This window comes from Syngnathoides biaculeatus, chromosome 6, assembly GCF_019802595.1.
Source record: "Syngnathoides biaculeatus isolate LvHL_M chromosome 6, ASM1980259v1, whole genome shotgun sequence".
In the NCBI taxonomy this organism is placed as follows: domain Eukaryota; kingdom Metazoa; phylum Chordata; class Actinopteri; order Syngnathiformes; family Syngnathidae; genus Syngnathoides; species Syngnathoides biaculeatus.
The window spans coordinates 24132386-24152134 of record NC_084645.1 but is presented as its reverse complement, the minus strand read 5'-3'; the positions used below and the strand labels follow the sequence as shown (position 1 = coordinate 24152134).

Sequence of the window (19749 nt, the reverse complement as noted above, 5' to 3'; positions counted from 1 at the left end):
GGCTGCCTGTGGACGGAACGCCCCGTTAATGCCACTGAACTACTAGTTGGAAACGATACATCAGTGATTACAACCATGGTTCCGTGGTACATTAGTGTGCTAGGAGAAATCATCAAGGGTCCTGTGGGAAATTAGCGAGAATTGCCCTGAAATTAACTGGCAACCAGTCCAGGGTGCAGTTTGCCTTCACGGTAGGTCCAAGCACCTTTCATTGGTATGAATTACATCAGCAGAAGAGAAAAAAGATAAATAAGATAAAAAAAAACGTCTTTGGGTGTTGGTAACAAGGATGCATCTAATGCAGGGTTTTTTTTTTTTACTAAGATTGGCCGCCAGGTTTGTTCATATTTTAGATAGACTGCATAATGGCTGAGTCATTGTTTGGCTCTTGTACATCCTTTGTAATGTCCTCACTGTTTCCACTCAGGTCTGGAAATCGTGCAAGGCCAGCGGAAAACGATCGATGATTCCATCCTAGACGCTTCCAACCTCCAGGCTAGCCTTCCAGAGTCGGAGAGCGCAGAGGTGGTCTTTGAGGTGAAACGTTTCCCTGCCCATGGACGGGTCACCCTCGGCGGTCGCGACCTACCCCGGGATTCGCCTTACTTCACGCAGGAGAATCTGAGTCGCAGAGAGCTGGAGTACCTCCATGATGATTCAGCGGGGTCTTTTGATAGCTTTTCATTCAGGGCCCGTCTGAGGTCGCGGGCTGATGGTGTGTTCTCCAACTCTGTAATCCTAGAAGAGATCTTCAACATCTCTATCAAACGTCGGGGATCTGAGCCCCCCAAGCTCGTCACCGTTGACCAGCTACTGGAGGTTCTGCAGGGATCTATGATCCTTGTGACCAATAAGCATCTGAACACCCATGACGAAGACAGCCCCCCAGATGAGGTCTACTTTAAGGTGACGAAGGCCCCGAGAAATGGGCACATAGTTGATTCCCACACCATGGACACCCTCTCTGAGTTCACCCAAGAGATGATCAACAGAGAGCAGGTGAGCTTTCACAGCGATGGCAACCTTGAAAATGGCTTCGTAGAATTCATCGTGTCAGACGGAGAACATCAGACGGTGCCACAAACGCTTCACATCGGAATCCTAGCTCACACCCTCATTCTGGACAAAGCGCCAGAGATCACAGTGAAGCAAGGAGACGACGAGACTCTGGTGACAGAGGAAATGCTGAGAGCGACCACGGGAGGTCCTGTGGAGGAGGAGGTCATCTACAATATCACAAGTGTTCCCAAGTACGCGGCTGTCATGGTAGACCGGCAGCCCACGTCAGCCTTCACCCAGAAACAGATCAAAGAAAGAAGAGTCAGCGTTCGCTTTGTGAAGTCCACTTCGCCTCGTGACAGCGTTGCATTTGTCGCTCGGAGTCGGGCGGCCAATGTGTCGTCTGTTCTTAATATCACGGTCCAGCCTCTGGCCAAGATCGCTCAGGATCCTCTTCTACCCGAAGGTTCTCTTGTTCAACTCGATAGAAAACTCTTAGATGCAACACCCCTAGCAAACAAGACCAGGACCTCCCCAACGTTCACAATCATCCAGCAGCCACAGGGAGCTCGATTTGTCAGGTCTGGCGGTCCTGATGCAGGCCAGCCTGTGGACTCCTTCAGCCAGCGGGACCTGGATGAAGGACGTGTTGCTGTAGAAATCCCCAAACGCTCCGCCAAGTCCCAGGATGCAGTCGCTCAGGATCAGGCCCGTTTCTTACTTAAGGCTCATGGGGTGCCCCCAGCAGAGTGTGTGCTTTCCTTTCAAACTGGCCCCTACAATGCCTCTGGTGTCTATCCCGCTACCCTGCTGACAGTCCCCTCAGAGGCCCCGGAAAAAGACAGTCAGGACAAGCCAAATGTGGCTGTGCCCCCCCTTACAACCTCCGAAAGCCCTGGTTGGAAAGCCAACCAGGACCAACCCCACGGGAATGTCCATACCACGGCAGCCCCCTCTGACAGCAACTCACACAGGGACCCCGTGGTTTCTCGACGAGGTAACGTCTGGTCCATTCTCATCCCAATCCTCGTCATCCTCATCCTCCTGCTCTTGGCAGCCCTCTTGGCATACTATCTGGTCCGTAAAAACAAGACGGGAAAGCACAACGTTCAGACGGCGGGAGCGGCCAAGCCCAAAAACGGAGAAGTAGCCGGCACGGAAACATTTAGGAAAACCGACCCGTCTAATAACATCTCCATGTCTAACATGGATTCCAAAGTGGCCGACCCAGAACTGGTGCAGGACTGTCGGACGACAACTCCGGTCTTGAAAAAGAACCAGTATTGGGTTTGAGACTTTGAAACGCCCCCTGCCAGAGGTGGATCCTCAAGTGTTTGGAGCACCGCTTCCTCCAAGTCTTCTTCTCAGTATTAAAGACTTCTTGCCACAGCAGTTTGATGGATTTTTGTTCTCTGACCCCAACGGTCGCATACTTATCTCGTCTCAACTGTGGACTGATTCTCAGGCACCAAAACACTGAATAGTTGTTTGGCAAGGCGAGAGGCAGTTTGTTATCTTCGAATGCCGTGTATATTTATTTTATCATTCCTCTCTGTCAAAGAGCACGGATGACATAAACATGCTCCATGTTTGCAACAATAACAAAAAAAAAAGGTGCGCTCGGTGTGCTCGATCATTTTACGTGTATATCAAAGGCCCGCATTACTTGCTCACCGTCTTCAAAGTAGTTTACAGCTCATAGGGTGAAGCTGTTAAAAAGTGGACATAAATAATGAAGTAAACACTTAGTTCCAGAAGTACTGTATATGGACACTGAGAATTTTCATTATTTTTGCCTTTACACACCACCACAATGGATTTTGATGAAGGCAATCAACATGAGTGAATTTTGAATTGACTACCTTTTATGTAGAATTCTTCATGTTTCGTGGACTTTTTTTAAGGTGACAAAATCGGATGCTCTTCAGTAGCCTGATCTTCTTTTCCTTTCGGCTTGTCCCGTTAGGGGTCGCCACAGCGTGTCATCTTTTGCCATCTAAGCCTATCCCGTGCATCTTCCTCTTTAAGTCAGTCTTCATGTCCTCCCTCGTAACATTCATCAACCTTTTCTTTGGTCTCCCTCTCTTCCCTGGGAGCTCCATCCTTACCATTCTCCTACCAATTTCCTCACTCTCTCGCCTCTGAACATGTCCAAACCATCGAAGTCTGCACTATCGAACCTTGTCTCCAAACTTTCCAACTTTGGCTGTCCCTCTAATGAGCTCGTTTCTAATCCTATCCAACCTGATCACTCCAAGCCAGAACCTCAACATCTTCATTTCTGCTACCTCCAGTTCTGCTTCCTCTTGTTTCTTTAGTTTCACCGTCTCTAATCCGTACCGGCCTTACCGCTGTTTTATAAACTTTGCCCTTCATCCTAGCGAAGACTCTTCTGTCACATAGAACACCAGACACCTTCCGCTAACTGTTCCACCCCGCTTGGACCAGTTTCTTCACTTCCTTACCACACTCTCCATTGCTCTGTATTGTTGACCCCAAGTATTTGAAGTCGTCCACCCTTGCCATCTCTTCTTCCTGGAGCTTCTCTCTTCCCCCTCCACCCCTCTCATTCACGCGCATATATTCCGTTTTACTTCGGCTGATCTTCATTTCTCTCCTTTCCAGTCCGTGTCTCCGTCTTTTTAATTGTTCCTTCCTTCAGTGGCCTGATCGCAAGTCAATATTATGCAGCGAAGGCTCGCTAAAGCATCTCTAGGGGAGAATGTCGAATTCGGTGAGGTCCACGTCGCTCCAAACTTGAGGCGCCCGAAGACAATGCAACTAACCCATGCGGACTACACACTTAAATTGCACCTTCTTGTCTTTGTTTCAAAATCCATCATGGTGGTGGAAATAGTCCAACTACTAACTGTACTGTAACTTGATATTTTGTCTTGTCCAGAAGATTTCAAACTGCCTTTTGCCTGTTCTGTGCTTTCTGGTTCCTTTGTTTATTCCGCTGTTTCTCAGGGCTAAATTCAGTTTCATGTCATCACTCTTAACATTTCAGCAGTTTGTCTTTTTCTTTTTTTTTTTTTTTTTTTTAGATGATTTGGTACTTAAAAAAAATAGCTAAGCTTTCAAACTTGAATTTAGCTCCAAAGACCGACCATTTCTGCTTCAAAGGTTCTGGTGAGCTTCCTTTACTTGAGCGGACGCAAAGTTTGGTCTTAAACACGTCTCCGCAGGCTGATGATGTCAGATTTCCACAGACGCTGTTCGGGGGCGCTTTGGGGGAGCGATCGGGATCGGGATGGCGACGGCGCGGTCCGGTTTGTCGCGCGTTCAAAGCATTCCGTGCTGTATGTAAGCTAAATATAGTCGCGTACTGAGATCATGAAGATTTTTTATTTTGTATCGATGAAGACTGTTACTTCCTTGTTCCTTTCTGATTGGTGAATGTCAATTGGAGGTTAAAAGGTCATGTAGAACTTGAGCCGGGGTGGGGAACCTGTGGCTTGGGGACCACATACGGCCCTGCAAGAGCATTTGATTCGATTGTGGAAACAAATTGGAGTGACTGCTAATGAAAACAATTAACCTACATATGTTCATATTGTATTGTAATGGAGCTTTCCAACCTGTCAATCACTCATATAATAATAGCCAATCAGATAACCGCATTGTCTTAACCCCTGGTTTGACACGCCCCCCTCGCCGTATTGTCCCACAAGCAATGCTGGTTGTCAGTAGCGTGCGCTTGGAAAAGTTAATGTTACGAAGAAAATGGTCACAAATCATGTAAGAATATAGTACATATCCACTATTTGTAAATAGTGGGAATAAGCAAGTAATGGACCTTTCCGACCTGTCAATCACTCGTACACAACAACAACAATAGCCAATCAGCTTGACACGCCCCTGCCGCCATGTTGTGCCACAACCAATCCTGATTGTCAGTAGTGTGCGCATGGAAAAGTTAATGTTACGAAGAAAAGGGTCCTCAGATGCTCATGGGGAACGTGCAATTCGGATGAAAATATCCTGCTAGCTTAGAAGGGATTCGGTTGATTCATTTTCCAAAGCCTAAAACACAGTTGACAAAGTGTCTACGATGGATTAAGGCTCACGGAAGAGCACATGTACAACTAAATGTGAACAATATCAACAATCACAAGGCTGTATGTTCGAATGTAAGTGAGGGGCGTCAAACTTTTTTGCATCGATCGCCAACATTTCTCTATAACTCTGACATTGCGTCCTGCTCCGTCCAAAACCTTAATTCCGTGTACATATCCTTGCGTGAAATAGTTGAGACCTCTGTGTAGAACTCTCTTGGACAAGTCTGACGCATTTGGCAAAAAAAAAAAAACATACCCCAATATTATCTGGAATACGCAATAGAGAATCGACTTCAAACATGTTCTGTTCAGTCGCCATTTTGGAAGCTTGTGGGACATGGCAAAGGGGGCGGAGCTTAAGATCGCCATCGGAAAGGTCCATTGAAGACCGTGATCGTTGTATCAAAATTCCTCAATTGAATATGTCCATTGGGTGTGAAAAAGGTTCCCCATTCCTGATCTACACTTCAAATCTTTGTATTTTCCTTTTTAACCACCTACTGAAATGTCTTGAGATTTTAATTGTTATAACATCTTGAGGATTTTTTTTCCCCTCCTTTTTAGCTGTTGGCACAGAGCTCAGGAAGTGATGTGTTCAAAGACACTTTGTATTCCCTGTGAAATGTTTGGGTTTTCTTACCCCGCCAGCCCCCCCCCCACCCCAACCTCCCTCCGACATTTCATCCCCTTTTTTAAATGTAAATAATCTGTTTCATTCGGGGGTCACGGGGTTTCGCTGTACTCTAATTAAACGACATTTAATGAAGACTAACCGCCCTTCTCTCCAGCTTGCTGCTCTCTTTTGTTTTCATCCGGAGTTTCATCAGCACGCCTCCCTTTTGTTCATTCATTATTTATTATTTCTTCCACTGCCCTTACATCACCCCTATGCTATAAAATAACTTTTTTTAAACTTTATTTTTTCCTAAATTGAGCTTCTAGAACAAGACAGGCACCCGTTTAAGCCTCCTGAAAGGTTTCCATTACCCTCGTGAAATAAAAACTCTGATGCAACAAAGGCTCTCTTCATTGATTTGTTCAGCTACGCAATTTTAAAAAGGTGCGTAAAAAGGCCGCCTGCGCGCTCGGCAAGCGAATGAAACAAGACGTCATCAGCGATGCTATTTATAGCGTTCGTGCGTTAAATTTATTTCTTATTTCAAAAAATACTTTGAAAACTTAAAAAAAAAAGTTGAGATGTGAGAACAGCGCTGTTCGCTTCACACTGAAAGTTTCTTCTAAAAGTTTTTTGTTTGTAAAAAGACTACTACAATACGTTATTATTATTACAAAAGGTATTACGTTCTAAGAAACTGTACTGCTGCCACACCAAAAAAAAAGGTCGCTATCACGTTATAACATGATGTGTTTCACAATATAATGTGGACGTTTCATATTGTAACATATGTTTCACATTATAATGTGGTGTGGTTAATTACACGTTATAATGTGAACAATTTCATGTTATAACGTGAAACGTTTCACATTATATCGTAATTCATTTCATGTTATAATGTGAAACTTTCATGTTATAACATGATGTGCTCTATGCTATAATGTGATTCGTTTGATGTTGTAACAGATCCGTTTCACGTTACATTTGCCACACCAAAAAAAAAAACTCGCTATCACGTTATAACATATGTTTCATATTATAATGTGGTTAATTACACGTTATAATGTGAATCATGTTATAACGCAAAATGTTTCTCGTTATAACGTAATTTATTTCATGTTAAATTGTGAAACTTTCACGTTGTAACATGATATGCTCTACATTATAACGTGATTCGTTTCATGTTATAACGTAGATCCGTTTCACGTTATAACAGAAAATAATAAATGAATAAATTTAACCCTCTTCACCCCCCCCCCCCGAAAGCCAATTACTTCTGGTTCTGCGACATGTTCTACTACATTACTACATGTTCTTGCTCCATGCGTAAAAGGCACTCTTCGGGTACACCACGACTCCATAAAAAGCTCACCAAATCCATGTTTTGTGCAACACTCAGTGAGAGTCCACTTACAGCTGTGTCTTCCTGCTGGCCACCTTGGAAGAATGTGAGTGACCACACGGTCCCAACAAGTTGACGCAAACTTTTCATGAAATGATTCACGTTATAATGCGTAATTACCACATTACAACGTGAAACATGTTAAAACATGAAACATAAACATTATAACGTGAAACATATCACCTTATAACACGATAGCGACATTTTTGGGGGTGGGGTGTGTGGCAGCAATACACTTCCATAACTCTTTTAAAAATATATATTTTCAAATGTGGCTGCAGCTGAAGATGATACATTTTTTCCACGGGCGCTAAACGCTCACTTGACCACCAGGTGGCAGTGCTGTACAATTACTGTCATTCGGTTGAAAAAAAAAAAGAGCAACATTCCTGCTTTCTAGGTGTGCGTGCTCGTGCGCGCGCGTGCGCGAGCGCCCGCGGGTCCTGACTGAAGCCGTTCACGAGAAGCTGAGCCCAGCTGTGCGTGCGTGCTGACGTCATCACCGCTCAGCTGCGATTATGCAAGCGATGTCGCAGCTGGATGCCTTTCAAGAGGAATAGAATCCAGACCTTGTTGTTGTTGTTGTTGTTGTTTGGGTGCATGCTTGTATTGCTGTTCTCAAATAAAAATAAAACCTATGTACCAATGTCACTTTTATATGCCTAAGATAACGTGTTCACAGTATTTTGGGGGACGAAGGCCAGATTCAAACTCGTAACCTCAACACTTTGAGGCAGGCAATACTGTGAAGTGCTACGCAGGTTTTATTTGGTTTATTTGCTGTCTTTCGATGACTGACGGGCTTTAGATTGTTTGTAAACCGTCCCCGTTAAAGAAAAAAGAAAGTATAATTGTCTCCCTTTTTTTTTTTCTCCGAACATTAATCAGACATGATGTCCCTTCCAGATCCCTCAATCCTGAAAACAGGACTATTCTTTCACGTCTCTGGCGGACGTCGTCTTGCGTAAGTTTTGGAGGAAAACGACTCCTCCAGTCTTTCAACAAAAGAAAAAAAAATTTGAAATGGGAAAACAGCTCCCGACTGGGAAAAGGAGGAGCCATTCTTGAGATGCCAGGAGGATAAACACTTGTTTCCTCAAAGTGGAAGAAATTTAAAGACCACTTAAAGTTGTTTTTTTACCTTCAAAACAATGTGGGGGGGGGGGGGTAATGAAGCCTCCTGGTCACCATGGCGACAAGTCAATTAGCGAGCTCCCATTAAAAAAAATAAAAAATAAATCTAAGCAATGCGCTTTTAACGAGATCAAACAGGACCGCTTCCCTTTGGGATTTCCTGAGGCCCCGTCTTATCTCTGCAGCCAATTGGAGCGCATCGCCCGCAGGAAGTGACGCGCGTGGGAGAGCTCGTTACTTGACGGCGCAACCAACCGCGAGATAGTCCATGAAAACTTGAAGAGTGAAGTACAAATGAAGTCAGAAGGTTACATACACTATGCAAAAAAAAAAAAAAAACTTTGGTCTGAAGTCAAATCAAAGAAATTGGCCAGGAAATCAGAGAAATAATTGTGGAGCTCTGCAAGTCTGTCTCATCCTTGGGTAAAATTTCCATGTGCTTGAAAAAAGATGATATAGGATATGCAGCACCAAATTAAATATTCAAACAACAGTGCATTATGTTACAGGACCGCTTCCTGTTGGGATTTCCTGAAGCCCCGTCTTATCTCTGCAGCCAATTGGAGCGCATCGCCCACAGGAAGTGACGTGTGTGGGAGAGCTCATTACTAGTTGGCGAAACCAACTGCGAGATAGTCCATGAAAACTTGAAGAGTGACGTACAAATGAAGTCAGAAGGTTACATACATTATGCAAAAAAAAAATTGGTCTGAAGTTAAATCAAAGAAATTGGCCAGGAAATCAGAGAAATAATTGTGGAGCTCCGCATGTCTGTCTCATCCTTAGGTAAAATTTCCATGTAGCACCAAATTAAATATTCAAACAACTGTGGATTGCGTTACAGTGCCTTAAACCTCTTTAATACATTAGACTACATTTGTCAAGTACAGTTCAGGTGTATTTAACTTATGATACATCTATCCATTTTCTTTTGACGCTTATCCTCACAAGGGTCACAGGGGAGGGGGTGCTGTGATCAGTGTTGGTAAACAGACCAGACCATTCTAAAAGATAAAATGCAAATATATTGTACTTGAGGATTTTCATAGCGAGAGTTACAAAAAAACATATACGTCAAAATCGAATTTGTGGTGAAAAAAACGCATGGGTCCATTATGGCTGTCTTTTTTTTTTCCATTAATAACTTACTAAAAATCATGCATTTCGTGACAGTGGCCCTTTAAATGCCTGTCTAATTACAGTCCCAATGTGAAACAGCTGTGGCCAAGTCTTGCTCATGACACCTTTGCATCAAATCTTTAAAAACTTATCATTTTTCTAACTTTATTTTTTAACATTTATGTAGGTACTGTTTTGATTGAACACTTTTGTGCAATACATAATTATACAGCAATCGTGTTATCTGCTTTTACTTTGAACGTGAATCCTTTCAAAACCACTGTAAAAGTTTTCTGATGATTGGAGACTTTTCGGCAAGCCTCTTGAACATGTCCTGATATTGTACAAATAATAACATATTTTATACAGAAGTGTTTCAAAATGTGTCCAACTGCTAGCTTGTCCTGCAGATAACTGATGAATTTTGTAAGCAGCAGACGCTTTCGTCTCTTTTTGTAGAGTTGTTTGGGTTTGCCGTGATGGGACGTTGGCCATCGAACACGGAGTCGGTTCTGGTTTATGACGTCCGTGTTCTTTATGTGTTGTTTCAGTTTGTGAAAACTTGGCGGGACGTGAAGCGGAAAGAAACCATTTATCACTGAAAACGTATCAAGAGTTCAGATGCAAAAGCAGATATATCCATTTTGTTGTATTTTTTTTTTGGGGGGGGGGTTATTCTTAATCAAAGAATCTATAATTTTTTCATTCATTCAAAGATTTTTTTCAATTTGATTCTTTTTCAGCACTGTGAAATATCGAGAGATTAAATACGGAAACAAATTTAATACAAAAGTCATTATCCATCCATCCATTTTCTTCACCGCTCAACCTCACAAGGGTCACGGGGCGTACTGGAGCCTATCCCAGCTGTCAATGGGCGGGAGGCGGGATACACCCTGAACTGGTTGCCAGCCAATCGCAAACAGCCACACTCACAATCACACCTCGGGGCAATTTAGAGTGTCCAATAAATGTTGCACGTTTTTGGGATGTGGGAGGAAATCGGAGTGCCCACCCGGAGAAAAGCCACGCAGGCACGGGGAGAACGTGCAAACTCCACACAGGTGGGTCCGGGGTTGAACCCAGGACCTCAGAACTGTGAGGCCAACGCTTTACCAGCTTCTCCACCGTGCCGCCCACAAAAGTCATTAAATCAATAAAAATGACGTTCCTTAATTTAAAAGGTTTGATACGGAAATTAATTACATATTTCACGACCTAATTAATGATTGGATTTTCTATTTAATCGCCTTAGAATTTATTTTGTGCAAACAACCCTCAATAATTGAAGTACAGTATTAAAACGCAAACATCATTAAATAAATATTTCAAGTGAATAATCCATGTAAAAATTATTACATTGAATTAAGTAACAATATAAAAGAAATTCAATGAAAAAAGGAAATTCAATAATTCAAAAAGTGAATGAAATATTTATATCAGTGAAATAAAACTAAATTAATAGGTTCAATATAATAATGTATTCACATGACAATTCATTTTATTAGCCATGGTTTTACCAATTCATATTTTGATGTTTGATTTAATTATTTTTATACTGATGTAATTTTGGCACAAACAACCTGTCACAGATTTGCTGGTATACTTTTTTATAAAAATGTCTGTATTAAGAATCATAAAGTTGGCCCGTAATTGGTTTCGCCTTCATGTTCAAGCAACATTCCAATCACAGCATGCTACGTCTTTATATGAACATGAACTCTTTCATACCAAGCTAACAGGATTTAGAAGTCAGTTTTACAGCGATATAGAAATAATACAATTATAGCGGCGTTACTATTAACGTATACGTACCTTTACTGGGAGCGACCAATAATCCATGTTCCCATCCGTGTCGTTACACATTTCCAGCCGCAGGGTAGATCTACCAGTGCAGAGAAGAACTGAATTGTGACAACATGAAACGCCCAGCGGCCAACGACAGCTGACATCTGGCTTCTGTCCACAAATCTCCGATCGCCACTGTCATCTTGCCCGGACGCCAAAAAGAACGCCGTCGCTGGCCAGATCGCAGTCACGCTAACTAGCTGCTAGCCGCACTAGTAAGACTAAAGGAATTTGAAAGTTGCCCAATTTTGGGGTTCAATATCGTTTTCGAGCTTGCGATAGATAGCCAATGTTTTATTCGGGCTATTTTAGCTACATTAAATGAAAACAAATTTGCTTTCCTTGCTCCTTGGCTCATTAGAAAACATGCTAGCAAGTGATGCTAGCACTTAAAAGCCTTTGCATCTTTTCACAAGTTAACATTATTTAAGTAGCAACTACTATTCTTAGTATTAGTATAGGGGATACATCATATACATCCAGTTGTTGTAGCTTTTGGGTTAAAACTGTTCAAATATTCATTCAAAATTCTCCGTTTTCATGTACCGTAATTTCCGGACTTTTTTCACATGTTTTCAACCCTGCGGTTTATGCGGTGATGCGGATAATTTGTGCATTTTTTCTAACGGAAATACCGTCACGCAACGTCCTAAATTCTCTGAGTCCAAAAAAAAAAAAAAAAAACAGTTTGAAGACCTCCACACTACTGCCACGGTGGAATGTCAGGGTCCTGAAAAATCTCCATGTTGTGTAGATTGTCACGAGCCATCGGTGCGGAGGAAGGACCAAATGCAGAACTCAGAGGCAAAGGCATAATGTCCGCAGACGGTAACGCAGTCCAAACTCACTAACGCAAGGCAACGAACTGGCAAATGCCAGTGACAAAAACTCCAACTTAAATGCCTGTCTAATTACAGTCCCGATGTGAAGCATCCCAGAACAGTGGCCTGGCCACGCCCCTCCTGGCAGTGGCCAAGCCTTACTCATGACATACTGTAGATGTTACCCTACAGTGGTTCAGGACCTGGGGACAATGGAACGTTCCACAGGGAACACAAGCACTTATGTACCTCCTCTGTGTTTTTTACATCACTTCTTCCACGTTCCAAAAGAGTAACGTCAACAGGGCGAACCTCCGTCACCCCTCTCTGGACATTTTTGGAGGGGTAGTCATGATCTTATGCGTGCAGCTGATTAGGTGGATCTCTTTCTCTGCAGCTTTCCTCCATTTGTCACATGTAAACGCAGAAAGGATTGCATCAGGAGAACATTTGCACCAGTTCTCCATTTGATGTTGGACAAATGAAGGTACCAGTCTGCAATCCGATCCCAGGAAGTGTCTGAGGTGGTCCTGGATGTCAAGCCGGCGGGAAGGGGGGGGGACGGCGGTTTGATACACCCACAGAGACGCCGACACGGCAAGTTATTTTAGGAGGCAAATCCTTGGCGAAATCTGGTTTTCCTCACGGCTGTTTTCTCGATGCAATTTCACAACATGAAGTCATTGAAGGGAGTAAAGGGAAAACATTAGCACCTCGTCGAAAAACTTGACAAGTACAAACCTTGACGGAGAAACGCTCTGCATTTTGTTCACAATTTAAAACATGATAATGTGACTCAAAATATCCAAAGGATCAAGAATTATAGCACAGTTTGCACACTTTTTACAGCATGAACTGCTGCTGTTTTATTCAAATGAGGGAGCGCTGACCCCGCCGTCAACTACTGCAGGGTGTGCCCGTCACTGTTCCTGTAACGACATCAACCACCAGCAAAATTGCAGTGGGCTGGGGATTGAGCCCCACCGCAACTCAAGTAACTCAAGCCTTCCCAAACATTTTTGGAATTGCATATATCCATCCCTCCGTCCATTTTTTTGGCGGCTTATCCTCACGAGGGTCGGCGCCTATCCCAGCTGTCGACGGGCAGGAGGCGGGATACACCCTGAACTGGTCGCCGGCCAATCGCAGGGCACATGGAGACGAACAGCCGCACTCACAATCACACCTAGGGGCAATTTATAGTGTCCAATTAATGTTGCATGTTTTTGGGATGTGGGAGGAAACTGGAGTACCCGGAAGAAACCCACGCAGGCACGGGGAGAACATGCAAACTCCACACAAGTGGGTCCGGGATTGAACCAGAGATCTCAGAACTGTGAGGCCAACGCTTTACCAAAGATCCACCGTGCCGCCCCTAATTGCATATATTAATAGTTTAAATTGTAAATATACCACAACCCGTGATCCAGAAACACTTTAATACCGATTCAAACTCATCTTACAACACTACATGTCAAAGAGGGCATAGAGGTAATTTGATTATGAAAAAATGAATCTGAAGTACACATTTACAGTACATGCAGTTACTTCCATGCCCCCCCCAGGAAAAAATTAGCTCCTCCTGAACAAAGAAATTTAGTCTCTCAGTCAAAATGTGTCACGTTACCACAGTACTTCCATCCATTCATCCATCCATTTTCTTCACAGCTTATCCTCACGAGGGTCGCGGGGAGTGCTGGAACCTATCCCAGGCTGTCAACGGGCAGGAGGCGGGGTACACCCTGAACTGGTTGCCAGCCAATCGCAGACCACTGTACTTCTTTGAGTCCAATTCTTATGTAAGCAGGGTTTCGCCACCGTTCTGCTGCACCTGGGACTGTTAAAGTAAATATGTGACTTTTTCCAGATAATAATGGCCCATATGTTCCAAAAAAAAAAAAAAAAGTACTCACGTTAGAAGAGAGTCAACAATTCGATCCTCACAGCCTTGAGTGAGTTTTCACGCTTGTGCGCGGGCGTGGCTGCAAACAAACTCAACTGAAGTTCAAATTAGACCACGATCCAATCCGGCAAACGAAGCGATCAGTTTTGTCCCTTTACGGCCTAACGGTGACTCCATGCAGTACTTGAGTCTCGGGTTTAGCATATCATCTGTGAGTCTTCTTTGAGCAAGACCGCAATCAAAACTTGCCTTCGGTGGCACTGCTTCACTCGTTAGTCCACGTAAGCAAACGTTCTTCCCGGGTCCAGGGTCCTTCCAACCAATCCAGGAAGAGAACAATACTTACTTACGTACTTTGCGGTGATGTCTTTGTCTTCACTCGGAATTCCAAACTTTTGAGTGGAAACGAAACCACGGGCGGGCGTGGGAAGAAAAAGACCGAGTTTATTTACCAAAGAACTGATCTGAACCAGATAACCCGTACCGTAGCTATCCGTCATCTCGAAACATAGATCCACTCAGCACCGAACGACTTCAAGTCCATCAACATGACTGATGTTTCACTTGCAAAGAACCAGCGGGGACCTTAAGAAATCATTTGTCCTGGCCACATTCCTATTAAACTTTCAAGTACTAGCGAAAGAAATACCGCTGCTATCGTCAAGTTGTAGCGCGTTTTTGTGATCCCGATGTCATGGAAGCATTACATTTATCGCTGTCCTTTACCGCTAAAGAGTCCGGTTCTGTTTGGCTGTTGTCTACGCAGTCCTTTCGACACGCTGCGCATTGGCCAACTAGCAAAACGCTCACTCGCCGAAAGAGTTTTGTTTGTGTATCGGCTTAGACTCTGACTGACCTCAAAGCGTAGCGGGGGGGATCTCCATCACTGCCAAGACTGCTTGTTTTTATTGTTTCAGCCCAAAGGCAAAGTGCGACTCCCGCTGCTGCTGGCGTGCCAAGATTCTGTTTAAAGACAAACTATTTCAAGCATTTTGACTGCAGCCATTATAAGTCACAATAAGACAAAACTGTGATATTTTATATAACGGGCATCACAATATCTATGCGCGGATGCCCCAGGCAGCCCTATAAGAGATTGCGGAAACGGGACGTTTTGCATCCCCCGAGCGAGATAATAGTTATCGGCAGAATGTTGTTTACAAGCTCCCGTAATTACAGACGGTGTTTCTGCATGCCGACAGATACTCTAGTAGTCTCAAAAATGCCACATTAGCATGTGCAGTAATCAGTTTATCGCAGGGGATGTGGTCCGCAATAGGTCAAAAAATACAAAAGAGCGAGCCCGCGCTGTGCATATTTATCAATTTAGGAGGCGCAGTGGTAAACTGACTTTAATTTAATTTCAAAACACATCAACGATTTTGTACGTTTTTTTGCACGCTTTCAACCCTGCGGTTTATGCGGTGATGCGGCTAATTTGTGCCACAAGGGGGGCACTCAAGCTGAAAAGGTAAGAGTGAGACCGGTGGAATATATGTGCCGAGGAAGAGACTTTTACCGGCCCTGTTAGCGCTGCGCTACCGTTAGCGCTGTGCTAGCGTGTTGCTGCTGTGTTATTGGCGTTTCTCAGTGATATTTACCTTTAAATTTTATTTTAACCGGCCGTGTTAGCGTTAGCACTACCGCGCAGCTATCATTAGCGCAGCATTAGCACTAGCGTTAAACTCTTTCTGCATACCGTCTTTCTTTGTAAATGTCTCGTGTTTGAATGCGGGTTTCAATGTGGGCACTTGCGGCTTTTACACAGCTGCGGTATGTATGTACCAAATGGTATTTCCTTTACAAATGTACTCAGTGAGGCTTATAACCAGGTGCGCGCTGTAGGCCAGGAATTACAGTAAATCACTCACGGCATTGGACTGTATAAAAACATACACCGTGTTTGATTGGACATAGTGCCGCTCCCTCTGCTGCGCAATGTGTACCTTGGCCACCAGAGGGCGGTATAATATCTCCATATTGTACAAGTAGAAGAGCATTGCAACTAAGCTTCAGTGATATTTTTCATTTTTGCAGAACGTAAAAAATATATGCCCAAGTATTATTATATGATCTGTCTGAATATGGCATGTTGTGGAACCGTTTGCGTTGAAGTATCCGTTGTTTAAAGGCTTGTAGCTACCGCTAGGTATTTGAGTTAGCATTTTACGACCCGACTTTGTTATTTGGTTTGATTAAATATGTGTATTTCTCTTTTTTTAGGAAGAATTTCATGGTAAACTTGAACTTTAAGTGAGAGTGACAATGAAGCACTTGAAGCAAGCTAGTAAAAAGCTCACTTTTAAGTGAAATATTTGGTCCCATCACTGAGTTTATGTTGGAATGCCCGATCAGAATGAAACTGCAACTTCATATTAAAATCTCTCTTGCTTTCATTCTTTCCATAACTTTCCCTCTCATTTTGTGACTTATTTTCAACGGCCACCTGTGATTTCTATTCAGATTCTATGAACGTTTGACCACCGTGCAGGCAACTTGTGGCGCGCTTAATTCGACATTCGTTGGAAAGGTTGAAGGGTGAAATGTTGAGAACGAATGGTTGAGAGCTGCGCCCTGGTGCTGAAACAAAACAAAAAAAAAGTTGAGATGTGACCTATTTAGTCTTGGGGGCAAATCAACAACGACAGATAATGCGCATGCTGCGTGTTTTTACCTTTGTCGACGTGTCTCTCCTAAAGAGGTGGCCTGTGAAACCTGAACATCTTCCAGATAAGCACTGAGTCACCAGAGAGGTTGTTCAGAGGACAACGTCCCACTTGGAATAACACAACTGGTCTGCCAACACCGTCAAGTGCTGCCATACACACACACACACACACACAGAGCTCTGAAAACTGTGGCACCGATTTGTCCTTTTAATCTTAACAGCCCTCAATTTTCCGTTTTTAATGGGACTAAAACACTATATATTTTTTTTCCGTGGTACGTTCCATTTAGTTTAGTTTAGATTTTGATAGCTAGCACTGTTTTGCGGTTACGTTCGCTTACGCGCGATTCTGTGTTGAATAGAAAATACAGCTGGGACTGAGGAAGAAAGAAAGAAGAAAGAAAGAAAGAAGAAAGAAGAAAGAAAGAAAGAAAGAAAGAAAGAAAGATGAAAGATAGGTAGGAAGGAAGGAAGAAAGAAAGAAAGAAGAAAGACTCAAGACCGAACTAAAGGAAAGAAGGAAAACTGAACAGTTTGCAGGACTTCCGGAGCCCTACCGAAACTCCCTCCCTCCCTAGAAAGCCCTAAAGAAAGGAAAGCTTCCTTCAGGTAGGAGCCTCCCGCCCTCTGCCTTCCCTTTGTAAGGCCGGAAAATCCCTTTTCCGGCCCCTGCCGGCATCCCGGCCTCCCTCCCTCCCGCCCTCCCTCCCGCCCGCCCTCCCTCCCGCCCGCCCTCCCGCCCGCCCGCCCGCCCTCCCGCCCTCCCGCCCTCCCGCCCTCCCTCCCTCCCCCTCCCGCCCTCCCGCCCGCCCGCCCGCCCTCCCTCCCTCCCGCCCTCCCGCCCTCCCGCCCGCCCGCCCGCCCGCCCGCCCGCCCGCCCTCCCGCCCTCCCGCCCTCCCGCCCGCCCGCCCGCCCTCCCGCCCTCCCGCCCGCCCGCCCGCCCGCCCGCCCGCCCGCCCGCCCGCCCGCCCGCCCGCCCGCTGCCTGCCCCGGTTGGCCGGCCGGCCTCCTGCCGGCCTGCCGGCCGCCTGCCTGCCTCCAGCCCGAAAGAAAGAAAGAAAGAAAGAATGACAGGTAGTAAAGGAGGACGAAAGAAAGAAAGAAAGAAAAAAGAAGCCGAAAGATGAAGGAAGGAAGGAAGGAAGGAAGGAAGGAAGGGAGAAAGAAAGAATGACAGGTAGTAAAGGAGGACGAAAGAAAGAAAGACTGGTCGGAAGGAAGGAAGAAAGAAAGATGAAAGATAGGTAGGAAGGAAGGAAGAAAGGAAGTACAAAAAAATGAAAGCAAAAAAACAAAGGAAGAAATACCTAGAAGTATGAATGTACAGCACATTTTTTCATTGATAATCCTAATTTTGAGTTTCATTGCTTTGTACAATATATGAGTCTACACATAGACATTATACCATTAATGGCTTCAAATTATATTTGAAAAAAATATTTGTAGGACATGCTTGACATGTGCAAGACATAATCCACAAGATAATTTGAGCCAGTTATGAGTATATACATCAACATTCAACAATTTATGGCTTCAATTTTTATTCGAAAAAATGTTTGGAGGACACGTCAAGCATTCCTTTTTTTTACGAATAAAAATTGAAGCCATAAATTGTATAATGTTGACCATTAGACCCATACCATAAACTGTATAATATTGATGTATAGACTCATATCCCATACATTTCAGAACTACATGCAGGAATATGCATATATTTTTAAAAAGTACAAATTCCAACACCGTAGCGTCGTCTCCTGGAGCCGATGGGGCACTGTTGCTGTTGCCCCGAACGCAACATGGAGCTTGATGGGATATTTTCACACCACGAGTCTGTATTGAATATGAAATACATTTTGGAGGGAGGGGCGTCACCTGGGGCACAGTCCCCCCTGCCCCTAATGCAATGCGAATGGACGGATGGACAGACATAAAGGCAGTTATGGTTACGGACGTTGAATTTGGAGTCATTTTCAAAGTATAAACGAGAAACGATCGCTTCCGAGTGAGCTTTTCACCATCTGCTCCTGCACACACTCAAAGAAGAGAAAAAAAAGAGGAGGAGGAGCAGGTCAGAGGTCAAGTCCATGTCACCGGGGTGGGTGGCTTCAGGTGCGCGTTGACAAAAACGCCACGAAGAAGAACGAGGTGAGAGCGAAAGCCAAAAGCTCGACCGCGGGAAAGGAAAGAGGACAGCGGAAAAGCGGCGACGACGCAGCGTGTGCCACTTTTCCGTCTTCCAGCAAAACTATGCAGACGCTCCCCCTTTCCTTCCCCCAACATTTTCAATCTTTTTCTTTTTTTTCACGCAAACATCTGCTGCCACTTCTTGCAGTGTGGCCGTGATGGTTTTACCAGGTGCCCCCGCGGCAAGGACGCAATCCAACACTTTTTCCCCTTCGAGAGGGCTCGTCAGACATGAGCACACTGAAGCACGCGAAAAATATTCGGACCGCCTTAAGTAGATGCGCATCCATATAAAGCAAATCCAGTGCGTCTGCTTCGTTTCTTGCTAATTTTGACAATTCTATTTAAAAAAATTGCATTTTTGTCTTCGATTTTGAATAAAGTCCCTTCTTAACCTAAATTGAATAATAGTATTTTTAATTCTGTGACTATTTTCCATGATGTCTGATTCCCAACTCAAATTGTTAAAAGATGCACATTTTTTTATTTTTTTATTTTTTATTTATTTTTTTTTACAAAAAAATTTAACTAAATATGTTGCAGAAAAAAAATTTCAACTTAAGCATGAAACGATGTACAAGTATTTTGAAATAAGAAATGCTGCTTGTCTGATTTTTTTTTTTTTTTTTTTTTGTCTTGAGTCATGAGCAAAAGTTTGCGTTATGAACGCTACGTGCTGGCAGCAAACCTCACAAGCGGATAATGACCAATTCCTTAAAAAAAACAAGCTTCAAGCTGTTTATTGCCACCCCCAGTCGAAGATTACTGTAAAAACCACCGCAAAACAGCGAGAATTCCCCCATTGTACACTTAACTAAACCACATAAATTTGCCTGAAGCTCCGCTAGCTTAATGCTAACACACAATGCGAAACACCATTGGCAGGCTAATGACACGTCTACCAATATTGTGGTAGTTATTCTCCTTTACGCAAAGGATATGTTAACACAAATACTAGAGCAACACAACAAAAGTCGCACGCGTGTATTCTTT

The 19749-nt window shown here is 43.9% G+C and overlaps 1 protein-coding gene and 1 long non-coding RNA gene across 2 annotated transcripts in view; one reads left to right on the top strand and one right to left on the bottom strand.

The window, feature by feature from the left end:
- cspg4 (chondroitin sulfate proteoglycan 4) overlaps positions 1-6004 on the top strand; it is a 78590-nt gene extending 72586 nt beyond the window's left edge. The window contains exon 11 of the mRNA XM_061822042.1: positions 428-6004. Within this exon, the coding sequence (XP_061678026.1) occupies positions 428-2292 (1865 nt within the window). The 3' untranslated portion in view covers positions 2293-6004. The remainder of the gene's footprint in view (positions 1-427) is intronic.
- A 3057-nt stretch (positions 6005-9061) lies between these two features.
- Positions 9062-14748, bottom strand: LOC133502150 (uncharacterized). Its single transcript, XR_009795374.1, has 4 exons — positions 13914-14748; positions 13628-13837; positions 11147-11216; positions 9062-9216 (listed from the first exon to the last, which is right to left on the bottom strand). It is a non-coding gene; the product is annotated as an uncharacterized LOC133502150 (long non-coding RNA).
- Between the last annotated feature and the right edge of the window lie 5001 nt (positions 14749-19749).